This window comes from Podarcis erhardii (assembly GCF_964252035.2).
Source record: "Podarcis erhardii genome assembly, chromosome: 7".
Classification (NCBI taxonomy): Eukaryota; Metazoa; Chordata; class Lepidosauria; order Squamata; family Lacertidae; genus Podarcis; species Podarcis erhardii.
In genome coordinates, this window is record NC_138511.1 from 62132219 (window position 1) to 62147455 (window position 15237).

At 42.0% G+C, this 15237-nt stretch overlaps 1 protein-coding gene across 10 annotated transcripts in view; it reads right to left on the reverse strand.

The window, feature by feature from the left end:
- Window positions 1-15237, reverse strand: part of CSMD2 (CUB and Sushi multiple domains 2) — a 506434-nt gene that overhangs the window by 35777 nt on the left and 455420 nt on the right. For all 10 annotated transcript variants that reach the window (XM_081871629.1, XM_081871627.1, XM_081871630.1 and 7 more), the window contains 6 exons: window positions 12031-12216; window positions 11023-11217; window positions 5936-6109; window positions 4470-4643; window positions 2693-2866; window positions 766-954 (listed from right to left, as the gene is read on the reverse strand). In XM_081871629.1, the coding sequence (XP_081727755.1) occupies window positions 766-954; window positions 2693-2866; window positions 4470-4643; window positions 5936-6109; window positions 11023-11217; window positions 12031-12216 (1092 nt within the window). The remainder of the gene's footprint in view (window positions 1-765; window positions 955-2692; window positions 2867-4469; window positions 4644-5935; window positions 6110-11022; window positions 11218-12030; window positions 12217-15237) is intronic.

Consider the following 15237-nt stretch of genomic DNA (forward strand, 5'->3'; position numbering starts at 1 on the left):
GCTCCTTTCCAATGCTGCAATTTTATGATTTTATCTCTGGTCATCATCTTCAGTGGCTAATTATTCCTTGTCCTAGTAACTTTCAGGAAATATTAGAGGAGATTGAAATTCTCCCTCCCTTGGGCCTGCAAAATGACTGACACGGGTGGAGGCCAAGTAACCCTCAGAAGTGAGGGATAATGAAGAGGAATTCCACCAAGAGAAGTTGTATATGCTGCCCAAAGCTGGGGCCAAACACAAACAAACAAAATGGGATAGGTAGAGAATCCTAAATGATTGCTTATCTGAGTTTGTTGCAAACCACCTTAAACGTTCACCACTCAGTTGTGCATCACCTTACTTATCTCTTTACTCACCCTAAACCATTTTAATGTATAGATTCTATGATGTCAGCTTCACTTTAAGAAAGGTTTAACTACTTGAAACCAAACAGCTAAATATTCCTCCGCTCACCATTCTTATTATTCATGAATCTTAATTGGATAAAATCTCAAACACTGTGTTCCAAGTAGATCCATCAGAGAAAGTTTGGTCAAAACCTTCCAATGTGCATTGCAGGCTTTGACCCAACTAAGCAAATAACTCCAATTTCCTTAGCAAGATTTGGGTTGTTTGGTGGCATCTACATTTCAATTGGTCAGCTGTAACATGATGTGTATGTGGCAGTGGGAGATCACCATCTCAGAAAAAAAGGGGGGGGGGACATTTTCAGAACATGTACCACCATAAGGGAACTCAGCCTCTAAAGGAAACTGAAGAACTTACAATGACACACTGGGAGGGGCCGATCCCAAGTGCCATCCCCTTGACAGGTAAGAACATGGGTGCCCAGCAAGTAAAATCCATGGTTGCACTGATATGAGACAGTTGTTCCAAAGCTGTATCTGTGAGGCCCACTCGGTTGCACTTGTCGGACGCTGTTTTCCAGGTGCCCAGGGTCAGTACAGTTTACAACTGCAAGCAAATCACAGAAAAAATAAATAAAACGAAAAACAGAGGGTATAACAAAGGGGGAAATATTCTTTCAAAACTAAAAAAGGGTGTTAAATTCTTACATAATACTTTTCCAAAATTTGGTTTCTTTTCCACAATGCATTGAAATTAATGTTGTCATGGTTTGTTTTTTGTGTTTTTTTTGAAAAATGTTTAATTATAATGTGATTTTTTTTATTAAGTAAATACGGTCATTCACAGGGGAGAGGGCTCCCAATCCTGAAAAGAAATGGAGGGTTATAATATACATTGCCAGTGGGATTGTTCCAGGATTGGGGTCCAACCTCAACCCCAATCAAGAGAAAAGACCTTGTCAAGATGTGTGTGGGGGAAAATATTTGACAAGGATATGGAAGGAAGGAGAGAAAGGAAGGGAAGGGTGTGTGTGCCCAAGATGGGGGAAAGGCAAAAGGGTGGGAATTCGAGAAGTGAACTTTAATAAAATATATAATGCTACAAGCTGATAGAATAGCCCTGGAGGGCTGAATAACAGGAACAACATTGAGGGACCTTGAGATAGGAAATATCTCCACTTGTGCCTGGCTGACATGACCTTTGAAAATGTGCACTCATTCCTCCTGCACTCATTTTTTTTTTACACATCCCTTTATCCAAATACCATCAAGGTGGCTTACAAATCAAGCTGCCAAAACAATTCAAATTTCAATAGAAAAATGATATAATCAGTAGATTAAACACTGGTCAGCAACGTATTAAAATGCAAAAGCATCCCTCCCGATCTCTTAACCATCTGCAAAACTCACCCCCCAATTAAAAAAGAACAACTCTCAGCCCTTCCTGAAAATCACCAGGGTTGGGGGTCGGGGGCTGTGCACCTCTTCAAGAAGTTGGTCCAGAGGGAGGATGGAAGGAAGGAAGGGATGGGCACACCATAAATATCAGATTTTTAAATAGAAAGTATAAATTATTTAAAATGTCATGAACAACTCAAGCTATTTACTGATCAACATTCATGCAACATCATGTAAGTGATAATATGTACATTTCACAACCTGGAAGGGTAAAGCAATTTTCACCATAGTTACATACTGCATCATTTATATATTCTTTCAAAAGTCAGCTATTCAGTATTTGCTTTGGCACTTTCAGTTGGTTTTAATATCCATTTTTAAATATACTTCACTCATTTTTGTGCTCCTGTGAGAAAAAGGCACTGCATATTCTTTATGAAATACATTGATGCTTCCCAGCTTCAGACGTGAGACCTTACTATCCTGCATTCTTTTGGCCTCCCTGTCCGCCTTCTCCTTTGCGCAGTCTGGGGGGACAAGACTCCAGGCCCCTGAGATACCAGGATGAAGTGTCCCCTATCACACCCTGATCTGCTTTTTATTCCTTCTCATGAATTATATTGGTTGTCCTTTTTCTGAATCTTTTCCAAATCTAGAATAGCCTTTTGGAGGCGAGGTGAACCGCACTGTTCACAGTACTCCAAATGCAGTCACACCATAGATCTGTAAAATGGCATTTTGATATATTGGCAGTTTTATTTTCAGTTCCTCTTTCACAGCTGGGTCCACTACTGCCCCAAGTTCTTGATCCTGGTCTGTCGCCAACAGTCCAGACCTCATGAGTGGATATGTGAAATTAAATGTTTTTGCCCTGACATCAATTTACACGTTTAACAAATGCAGACACAAAGACAGAATATGAAAAGAAGAAGAGAAGGTTGACTTACTGCGGCAGATGGGAAGGGCATTACTCCACTGGCCATTTGCCAGGCATTGGGACTTGGATGTCCCTTCCAGGCGGTACCCAATGTTGCAGACAAACTTGGCCACATCATTCAGGTTGAACTGGTTGCCTTGCGTCAGGCCATTCGTTGGATTTCCCGGGTGACCGCAGGTTATGGCTGCCGTGAGAAAGCTGAGATGTTAGCCAGTCCCCCTTGCTGTGTGGCTGAAGTATGGGTGCTTTTGGACAGGGACAGAACGAAATGAGGTGCTATGCACAAACTTTTTCAAGCACAGAGGATTGCTGCAGGGGAGAGACCCCTGGAACCATCAAGGGGCAAGTTCTTCCCCCTTCTTTGCCCCACCACTAATGCTTAAGTATTTACTTTTGCTCTTTCTTAACATTTATAAATAGGGAATGTTCTTTGCCCTTTTGGTAGGAACGGAATGTATTTGGTTTTCTAATACTTTTGAAATGTTAAGGTTTCATTTTTTTAATTTTTAACATTTGCATTGTTTGTTATTTGCAATTATTCTTTGTGAGCTGCCTCGGGGGGATTTTTCAGCCAAAAAGTAGCATGCAAATAAACAGTAGCATAACATAACTTATCCAATGTCAGTCCTACTCAGAGCAAGGTAAAGGTAAAGGGACCCCTGATCATTAGGTCCAGTTGTGACCGACTCTGGGGTTGCACGCTCATCTCGCTTTACTGGCCGAGGGAGCTGGCGTACAGCTTCTGGGTCATGTGGCCAGCATGACTAAGCCGCTTCTGGCAAACCAGAGCAGCGCATGGAAACGCCGTTTACCTTCCTGCCAGAGCAGTACCTATTTATCTACTTTCACGTGCTTTCGAACTGCTAGGTTGGCAGGAGCAGGGACTGAGTAATGGGAGCTCACCCTGTCGCGGGGATTCGAACCGCCAAACTTCTGATCGGCAAGTCCTAGGCTCTGTGGTTTAACCCACAGCGCCACCCGCATCCCTCCTACTCAGAGTAGATTCATTTAAATTAATGAACTTGGCTTAGTTAGTTCCATTATTTTTTATGGCTCTACTCTGAGCAGCACTTGAGCAGTGACAGAGTTTAAACCAAAATTGATATTTTAAAAAATATAAATATAAAAGGGAAAGAAATTATTCTGCTGCCACCACTGCTGCCAGCAGGGATGCACAGATGTGCCAACTGTGGTTTCTCTTCTGTTTCTCATTTTTCCAATCTTAAGTTCAGTTTTCAATGTTTCTGCATCAGCACGCTATTTTTTTTAAAGTCCACTTGTCCAACGCCTTGGTGTGCATTTTTCCTAACATATACGTTTTGCTACACTTCTTTTGTATGCTACAATTTTTAGGGAGCAATTTATCTTAACATATTCCTGTTTTTTCCTAATATTTCTATGAGTGCATGCAACTTTATGCACTCTTTCCCCAAATACCTGCGTTGTTCTGTAGTTTTTTGGTTGGAGAAATGCAATTGCAAAATTTGGAGAGGTGCACATTTAGAAAGACTTCTGCATTTTGGTTCATGTTTGAAGTGTGAATTAGGTAGGTTTACCCCATGATGAAAAGTAAACCCAAATTTCTTCCCCATCCCTACAATGGTAAACCTACCCCGCCTCACAAAATCCTGAACAGTTTTCTGCCCCTTCAAAATGCAGGTCCATCAGGGCCCCTGCTAGTGGGCCCACTGGTTGCCCAACACTGCTGACCCTGCCTGTTGCCCCTTTCTAATGGGAAATGCACTGCACCACACACAACTCTATAGTAAAGATAGCAACATACTTACGCACACAGACAGGAGTCTTTCCAGACCAGTGGTGGTCTTGCTGGCAGATCCGGACAGACATCCCAATGAGTCGGAAGCCAGGGTTGCACTGGTACACCACACTGCCCCGGTAGTTGTAGTTCTCACCATTTATTTGGCCATTGACGATGGGGCCAGGTTCACCACAGTGACCCGCTAGGCAGAGACCAAACCAGGGGGGAAAAATCAGCCAGAGCTACTGGTTTACCCTAAGAACAGAATATGGTCCTCTGAACCTATACTTGATGTTTTTATTAATAATTTTAATATCTCTTTGTAAACTGCTTCCTTTTTTACTACAATCAAGAGGTAAAAATGTATAAATAATTGCAATCCTGGGGTATGTTTTGAAAAAGAACTTGAGCTTATTTTGCAGAGGCAGACCATAAAGTGCTAAACTAGTGTGGGTACCCAGTTGTGGTGCCTTCCAGATGTTGCTTGACTCCTGACTCCCAACTCTCATCAGTCCCAACCAGTGTAGGCTGTGATCAGGGATAATGGCAATGGGACTGCAAAATATCTAGAGGACGCTACAATGGTTACCTACCCCTAAGAGAAAAAAATACTAGAAGGATAGGCACCTGCAAATCAGACAAAAGGTTGGAAATAAAAAGAATTAGAAGAATAGGTCATTTCTAATACATCTGTGGCAGATGTAGGGTAGTTTGTTACATATAGGGTAATGCTAGCAGTGAGAAACATAAAGCATACTTTTTCTTTTCCCCAAATCAGTGTCAAATTGATTGATTGATTGATTTTTTAAAAGTCTAAATGATTTGGGGAACTTTCTCATTTTAAATTTAGATTATTTGCAGTTCCAAAACTTGTTATGTTGAACTTACTCCAGGATTGCCTTGCTTTTTAAATTTTTATTATAATGGCTATTGGCTAGAAACAATAAGAATCTGACTGATATCATTAACTTATCATTAATAAATTGATCCCACTCCAAGGATAAATATCAGGTAACCCCAACATCTGGGGAGAAATGCTCAAAGCAACCGTTCTTTCACAAGAATGTTAGAAATATCCCAATCAGGTAGTCAGAAGGACTGCAGGGATTTGTGACAATTCTCTTAGTTGCTTTATTAAGATCATTCATTGGCTTTTCCCAGCAGGGAGAGATAATAAAGGAAGTTCAAGGTACGTTTCAATCTAACAAACAAATAAACAAACTAAATACTGTAAAGCAAGTAAGAAAAACCACACATATTTTCTTTTACTGTGCATGCTAATCTAGCATTTTAGATACCAGCTGGTTAGCAATGGCAACCAGAGATTAATCAACCAATGCTTCAGTTGATTCATCTATTGGCTTGATTTAAGCTTGCAGCCTCCATTCTAAATCTACATGCTGCAGAAATACAGCTTTAATGGTGTTCATCAGAGTTACAAACAACGTGCAGTTTAGCGGCTCAAAAGCAGCAAAACATTACTCAAGCACCTACCTAGGCATGTCACTTCCAATCCACTCCAGAGGCCGTTTGCCATGCACTCCCGCACACGTGAGCCCACCAAGGTGTAACCGGTATTGCAGGAGAAGATGGCAGTAGCACCATAAATGGTTAGGGTCCCAATCTTGTTCCCATTGGGTGGTACAGGCAGATCTCCACAGGAGATAACTGGAGGGAGAGGAGAAACATCCGAGTGAAGGACAAAGCAACTTGGGTAGAAAGAATAAGCAATGGTCTCCTGCTAGGAATACTCTGCTCACAAAGCTGGATTAATGATCACTTACATAAAGAGTTCATTTTCTGGAGGAAGTTTCTACCATATTGAACATTGGAGAATGCTTCACTCAAGGCATCCACAAGTTTTTTTTTAAAAAAATCTAATTAACAGAACAATTATATACTGCTTCTTGCAGACCAAGGCAGGCACCACAAATGGGTTTTGTGTGTGTGCACAAATGTCCACGTGTGGTGTGAAGCTCTTGACAGAATAGGTAAATTATCTGGTGCGGTGTGCTGTGGTCCACAATTTACACTTAATGGATTCATCACCTATGATCTCCGAAGAAGCTCACATTGTTTTTTTACATACACATACACAGGTATGTAGAACAGGAAAACAAATAAAATGAGTTGCAGGTAGCTGTCAATTTGCAGCAGAAGTTTAAAAGAGCCAGAGCAACCTTAGGCTTGTACACCAAAACAGAAACTGCTATTGATGCCACCAAAACACTTAATTATAATCTTGTTCTGCCAGTCCCATCATACAGATCAAAGGTTATTTCCCTCCAAAGTTCTTCTACAGCTCAGATTACAAAATGAGACACTGCATACGCAGCTATTTTTAGTCTGTGTTTTGGAATCAATTAGTGTTCACATAGAGCTAATCAGACAATCCAAAGAGTCTCTCTCTCTCTCTCTCTCTCTCTCTCTCTCTCTCTCTCTCTCTCTCTCTCTCTCTCTCCCTTAAGGCTCCATACACTGGTAGTAACCCCCAGCAATGCTCATAATCTTTAGGATTAAGGAGCAGTGCAGCATATAGCTAGGAATACAAAAAACCCCAAATTAAAACTGAAGCCAATCTAATATAGCACAACCAACATTACATGCCATTTTATAACTTGTTACGTGAAAATAATTTCCCTTAGCCCTATATTTTCCTCAAAAAAATACTCCATTGCTATGAAAAGCTGGCAAAGAAGATATCTTAGTGTTATCATAGCACTGCCATCAGCATCCTGTTGCTCTCTGGTTATTTGGACTATAATTCCTACAATCTCCAGCCAGTTGTTCTTTTTGGTGAGAGTTTTACTAGAAAACATCTAGAAGGCACCAAGTTAGTGGAGGCTGTCATAGCACAGCTCCTGGCTTGCTGACCACATGAATCCATAGTGGTGATGTCCACATTTCTGCCTAGTATATACAGAGTTCAAAAGCGGCAAAAAATTGCTACTAGATGCACATTTTCTAAACTACTGACTTGGTCCATGTGCCCATGAGATCAACAGATCACATTCTGGATGATCTAATGGTTGTAGATGCCCTGTGGACCAGAAACCAAATAAGCTTGTGGAATATTGTTGTTTCAGAGCTGAGGATTGGGGAGACAAAGGGAAGGAGGACAAAAATGTGCACACACCATCCAATTGCCAAAATCTCTCCCCCCCCCCTCGTCTCAGCAGTAATTATATGGAAAATGTGTTATCCAGAGTGCAAAATACTTTTGTAAGACTTCCATTTCATCTTATGACATGAATTTCCTACAAATGAGAGCATTCTCTTATCAAGAATTCTTGTATTTATAGTTTGGTAATTTTTTGAAAGCAACAAACAGATCTGTCTGGCAAAAACTTACTGAACAGTTTTAATATGACAGATTTGGGCACCTGTGAGTAGAGTGAGTTGAGTAGAGCAAGTAGAGTGAAGACCTCAAAGAAAAAGAGGCATATTCTTCAAGATCTATGCCACAGCAACTGGCAAAGGAGTGATGAACCCTGCTCACTATTAAGGATGGATGCACCTGCTAATTTTTGTTCCTTTCAGGTTCTCATTTTTCTAATTTGAAATTCAGTTCACTCACTAATTTGCTTTTTTAAAAAGTCCCCACAAAAAAACTATCAGGATTTTAGTATGCATTTTTCATAATAAACAGACTTTTGCAAAGCAATTTCTCCCCAATATAATGCATTCTTTTCACTAATGTGTGTACTTTAATGCATACTTTCCCCTAAATATTAAAGGGCAATGTGAATTTCTGTACACAATTTTTGGTTGGAGAATTGCACTGCAACATTTGGAGAAGTGAGAGTTTCAAAGACTAGCTGTGTTTTAATTCACAGTTAAAATGCCGATTGAACCAAATCTTCCCCACCCCCAATTCCTACTCATTACACAAAAGCTCACCTGTCACTCAGCTATGCTTCTGTGCAGATTCTCATGGGGATTGGGATAGTAAACTGATTTTTTAATTTAAGTAGCAATTTCTACTTGACAGTTTGGTTTGGCTTCATTTATCCCACCACAAAATGGAGAAGCTAGAATAGCTATGCAGTACAGTATATGTCCTTGCAAAAGTGAGAAAATGTTCTTTTATATATATATGAAGCCTTTTTTACGGGAGGGCAGTGGGGAGAGGGGATGACAACACTTTTCATAAATGCTGAGCTTAAAACACAACACTTTTGTCAGGGCTTACAAGACAGCTGTCACAGCTTTTGCTCTTGTTAGCTTGGTGTGAGTGACAGACTACACCCTCTGATTTGTTTTTAAAAGCAGTGCTTATAGAAGACTGAGCTGGGGCGCTTTTAGTGACCAGTTCTGTCAGCAGTGAAAGGCATCCCTTGCCCAAACATGGATCAATGTGAAAGGCAGGTGTGTGTGTGTGGGGGGGGATATCTGTCTATAAAATGAAACAAAACAAATTCCTTCCAGTAGCACCTTAAAGACCAACTAAGTCAGTTCTTGGTATGAGCTTTCGTGTGCATGCACACTTCTTCAGATACACAGATACACAGATACACATGCACACGAAAGCTCATACCAAGAACTGACTTAGTTGGTCTTTAAGGTGCTACTGGAAGGAATTTGTTTTGTTTTGACTATGGCAGACCAACACGGCTACCTATCTGTAACTATAAAATGAAAGTTGCTCTGAATGGTCAACGCTTGTTCTCACTTATGCAATTGCTCAGGAACTCCAGCTTGACCAACCACTCCCAGAATTATTGCTTAGAACAGGAATGGGAACTGGATCTGCCCAGCAGGCTTAATCCAGACCTCTCCCAATTCCTATGGGCTAGTTTGACATGTGGGCAGAGCATCACAATGACATGAGGTGAAGCATTCTCCTTTGCTCTTGTGGTTTGAAATCAAATTGTGCAGACTAATGAAAGCAGGGAGGTTGCTTTCAAACTGCACAGGCAAAGGAAGTGTTTCTCTTATGCTTCTTTTGTCTGTGTGGTTTGAAATCAAACCGCAGGGGCAAATGAATGGGGTTTGCAGCAGATGCTGATCAGATACTCAATGGCTACTGCTTTCTTTGCCTGTATGCAATCCAACCATGCAGGCAAATGATTTGCTGTATGTGTCAAGAAAATGTGTTCAGTACTGACAGCACATCTTGCTTGCCAAGGAACAACCAGGAGTGCACTTCAGGGGTCCTGATTATTCCTTTGCAGCCACCAATTTTCCTTGCCCCACCTAAGATATATCATGGAGTAGCTGGGGGTGATTTTGGGGGAAATGACACTGTGGGCTGTATTAGAAACCCCTGCTAGGCCTACAGGTAAATAGATATTTAAACTAATTTGCAGTGTATGTTATTTACACTCTTCCAGTTTCTGAAGGTTGCTGCCAAAAGCAGCTGATGTGCACTTAAGACTGCACTCCTAAGCATGTCTCCTCAGCAGTAAATTCCATTGAATTTAGTGAAGCTTACTCCCAGGTAAGTGGGGTTAGGATGATGGTCTTTTTCTGCTTCTTACTGTGAATTTCAAAAAACCAGTAGAATGCATCACTCATTATTGTTCTTTACATATGAAAATAAATTATCCCTTGTTAGCTGTAGATTTTATCTCTGCTCCTCAAAGTCCTAGCCTGTTGTCAAAGTGGGGAGAACCATCTGAATTTGACTGCTAATTCTAAAAACTCATTTTAAAATTAAACTTCTCCTTTTCTTCTCCTCCCACCCTTCCCTGATGCCTGAATGAGGGGAATGAGATTGTGAAACTAAGTTAGAGAGAGTGGCTACAATATTAACCTCACTTACCTGGGAGTAAGCATCACTGAATTCAAAGAGGCTTATTTCTGACTAGACACGGTTAGGTTTCATGGTTATTAGCTATGAAAGGGAACATGGAGGGGAGATAATTGATTTGCAAATATCTATTGATGGCTGAAAGGGGAGTAATAGTTCTGCTCTATTCTGCCTTGGCCAGACCACACATGGAATAATGTTTATGGTTCTGGCCTCTACAATTTAAGAAGGATATTGACAAGCTGGAATGTGTTCAGAGAAGGGCAACCAATATGTTCAAGGGTCTGGAAAACTAGTCTTATGAGGAATAGATGAGAGAGGAGAAATGACAGCCGTCTTCAAATATCTTAAGGGCTTTCACTTGGAAAATGGAACAAGCTCTGGAGGGTAGGACACAATACAATGGATTCAAGTCACAAGAAAGGAGATCCAGAAGAACTTTCTGACAGTAAAAGCTGTTTGACCGTGGAATGGGTTCCCATGGGAGGTTTTTAAGCAGAGGTTAGATGGCCATCTGTCATGGACGCTTTAGTTGACATTCCTGCATTACAGGACATTGGACTTGATGACCCTTGGGGTCCCTTCCAACTCTACAGTTCCATGATTCTATGAAATATGAATATCCATTGTGTGTTACATAACATAGATTTCTGCATTAGTGAATGAAACGGAACAACTGAGTGAGATCAACTATGTGCTGCAAAACAGGATATACCAGATGAAAGTGCAAATGAATATTGGAACACATTGCAGCATATTGGTCCATCCCTCATCATCTTTATCTTCTCATTTCTGAGCAGCTAAAATGCCAAGGTGGCAGCTAGCTTACTTCTGCAGGTTGGCTTGGGCTCTCTTATGCTCCAGGTTTCATTGGCTTGACAGTGGATGACACGGTAACCTGTGTAGTAGTACCCAGGGTCGCAGATCAACATTAGTTGTGCATTGTACTGGTACTGGGTCTCGTAGATCAGCCTCCATCTACCATGCTCCACAGCAATGCTGCCAATATCAGGGCAGCTAACCGCTGAGCACCAGCCATGGAAAGAGAAGAAAACAAAATTAACAAAATTACCTGCAAGAAACCAGACCAAAGATCCACCACCACAGCTGAACGTTGACCTATTGTGTGACTTGATGAAGCTTACAAGTAAGGCAAAATGGCTGCTTCTGCCACCGTTACTAAGCTCAAATATTTGGCAATGCATGAAAGTGAGTTGGTCACAGAGAGGGATGCTTGGAGGGAGCAAAAGGCAGCACATCACAGTTAGGATACTGCACCCTCATTCCAACCGTTTAATGCTATGTAGTGACACTACATAGTTTGTCATTGTTTAATGGTTTGTAAGATGCACTGGGAACCTTTTTCTGCCTGAAGTTTGGGTTTGTTTCTTTTTAAGTTCTAAAACAAACAAACAAACAAACAAACAAACAAACAAGGAAGGAAGGAAGGAAGATGAAATAGCTAAATGGATGAACAGTTTATTGGAAACTCTGTGATCGGAGGAAATATACATCCAGACCAGATGCTGAGGAGGACAAATGGCAAGGAAGGGCAGGTCTATCAGAGGTAATTAGCCATGCAAACTGAAAAGGGAATCTCCTTATTCTTGCGCACCAGATGATAGGAACAGACTACAAAGGAAGTTTTATGCTTTCATGTCCTTCTTCAAGTCTTCCCAGAGGAATGACTGGCCATTGATGGAAACAGAATGTTGAACTACACAGACCGTTTGTCTGATTCAGCAGAGCTCTTGTATTCTTCTTAAATAATGCCAGATGTTTAGTTCAACAAACATATAACTCTCAAAAGGGAAACATTACATAAAAGGGGACTTACCTACGCATGGAAGAGGGTTATTGCCATTACTCCACTGCCCGTTTGTCAGGCACTCAATGCTGGATGCTTCCTGGGCTTGAAGGTGGAAACCCTGCTTGCACTGGAACACTGCTTTGGTGCCCACTGTATACTCCTTGCCAAAAACAACCCCATTCTTTGGCGCTTTGGGAACTCCGCAGGAGAGGGCTGGGAAGGAAATGGTGAGGTGTGCCATCATTTGCACCTTACACAAGTTTTTTGCTTCTCTAATTGGGTTATTCCAAAAGTAGCCCTTCTTGCCTATCCACAAACCTCCCACCCCAGAAGTACATGAAACAGCAATGCTGTGATTACAAAATTTGGAATAAAAATATAGATCAATGCAAGTGGTAGAGGTAATCCGCTCCTTCTCCTTGCCTCCCCAACAACTTTGACCAACGATTAAGCAGTGGTTCCAAAGAAAGGGGTGGGGTCTGAAACAGCTGGCCCCACTTCAGCACCTTATTTGCAGGCAAATAAAAATTAGGGGGCAGCTGTGTTGGTCATGATTCAACCATGAAACAATTTGGGGGCTTGGGGGAAGAGGGAACTTGCAGCTACAGTGCAGAAGGAGTTTTTCTTTCTTCTTTTCTTTTTCAAAAGGAAAAAAGGAACTCTCCATAATTACAAGTCCCTCCCTTCAAACAAGGAAAGTACGCATTAAGTAGGTCCATCTTTAAAAGTAAGCTGGAATTAATTCCCACCCTAGTCCTATTGCTGCTCAAATCATTTTGCCCCATTTTTTAATTTTGCTTTGTGGGTTTCCCCTGCCACCCCCCAAACCCACATCCAAATGCCCAAAATGAAGTGAAAGAAGATCTGTACTATTCCAGATCTGGAAGTGGCGTTGGCAGAACTACACCTGCTTGTATGATGTTTAAGTATCTGGTCTCAAAGGCAAATGAAGGCAAAAAAGAGAGTTCAAGTGCATGACACAAAAATCCAGACCGAGTTCAAATGGACAACAGACCGTAGACAGGAATGGACATCTGAGGAAGAATTCTCATAAGCGCCTCAGTGGGGAGTGTCATATAGGTAGCGAAAGTACACTGTAAGGATCTCACAGTGCCATAGCTATGGGGGTGAGGGATGCTAGCTGGGGGATTTTTGCCCTGGGATAAACCTCCAGATGAGTGGCTTTGAGGTTCTCAGGCTGTGTATGTGTGTACACAAATGCATGCATGTGTATGTGTGCCAAACTGCGTCTCTGACCAGGTTGAAATAAAGCCCAGTTTTTTCACCCCTGGGGTCTCATTCCCTACAGTGGGGCCCCTAGAACCACCCCATCCACTTGAAACAGTGCCAAATGCCCCACTCTTCCTTGGCATAAGAAGAACGAGAGTTGTTTAAACTTAGGATGAAATGAAGTGGCAGCTGGGATGGGGGGGGGGGGAGAGGCCTGCACAAACGGATCTCACTGGCCAGCACAAGGGTCATCAGTCGCATTCTGGCTTTGCAATGATAATTGTGTGCATGTCATCTGAGCCACTAAGGAGCTCAGCAAATCCTTTGGCAAGGCCAGGCGTCTAGACGGCTGCTTGTGATGAATACCAATTTCACACAGCAGCAGCAGGAACAGCAGCAAGCACAGCAACAGGCGCCTGGGAATCCTTGCCCCTTCCAGCTCCAGTGCTGTAATCTCTTTAACCTTCAGGTGTTATCTGATCAAAACAATCAGGAGGGCCTGGTATGCAGCTTATCCCCACCTCCCCATACAGTCTATTCCTTTTCTTTTCTTTCAAATCACTTTTCTGCCTCATTCTTCTGGACTTCTGCACACAGACTCTTTTCTCTCTCTTTTTTAGATACTCATTTTGTACATCCTGTCCATGCAAACCAAGAGGGCCATTTTCCGATTGCAGGGCAGGACAACTGTGGAGCTGGCCCAGGCGAAGGGCTGTAGCTCAGTGGTACAGCATCTGCTTTGCATGCAGCAGGTCTTAGGTTCAATACCCAAGGGCACCTTTTGCCTGAAACCATGGGGAGGTTAGTGTAGACAATTCTGAGCTAGATGGACCAGTGGTCAGACTCAGCATATGGCAGCTTTCTGTGTTCTGAAATATCTTCTCAGAGCTCACACAGTAGACAGCTTACGCTGTCCCTCAGGCCATCTGCTCAGCAGGCAGAGGGGAATTTGCCTCATCCGTATAAATCAAGGAAACACTAGTGTCAGGGCCGGATGGTGGCGGCGGCGGCTGTACCTGAACCCAGACTTGGAACATATATTCTCCAGCTCAGCACCCCTCAGTCAGTTGCTAACACTCAAAGCTTGAAGCCCAAATTGCAGCAGACCATTTTGTTATTCATGCAAGGGCAGCAGACTGGCGTGAATTAAAGAAGCTTTTAAATGCAAACTGTATCAAATTTCTCCCCCATCCCTAACAGCACTGGCCAAAGTCAGGGGCCATCAACACCCACCCTTCTTCCTTTCTGTACACAAGCTATACAGGTGTTGAACACTACATGCAAATATCTGTATAAGTGGACAGCCCAGGTATTTGTGTATGCTGTTTAATATACATACATGAAACCATAGTGCAAAACTATCAGGATGATGCTGCTCAGCTTGGTCTCTCAGCTTGAACTTCATAACTAGAAATTAGTGCCTGAGCTTGCTTTTTCCTTCTCTCCCCCCTTCCCCCCCTCTTTCCCCCCCTTTTTTCCTCCTCCCTTCCAGTCCCTGAGGGCATGGGCTGTCTTATCACTGATATTTGTAAGCGGCTTTGGAAAGCACATTTTCACCTTAAGAGCAAAGGTAAAATGCTTTAGATATATAAATGGTATAAATATTGTGGTGCATTATATATAGAGAGAGACAGAGAGAGAGAGAATGAGAATACTATTAGCTTGTTATAATAAAGGCTTTCCTCAAGTTGTTACAGCAGCCCAAAAGCTTTTTCTTTTTTTTAAAAAAAACCCCAGCAACGGTGTTCTGAAATCTGAATTCCAAACCATTCCCCGCTCCCCCACCCCACCAAAAGTCAGAATGAATGATCACAATTTTACTTGACTGCAGACATTTTGGCCCCTCTTGAGTTATCTGCTCCATAACTGTGATATTCCACACTTTAATTAACCATCTTTTAACATCTGGCATGCTTGCTTCTATTGCCCTGCATAGCTTCCAGTTGGATGATCTCCACTAATTCTATGTCAATATACAACCTAGTTAGTCTGAGCGCAGGCCTG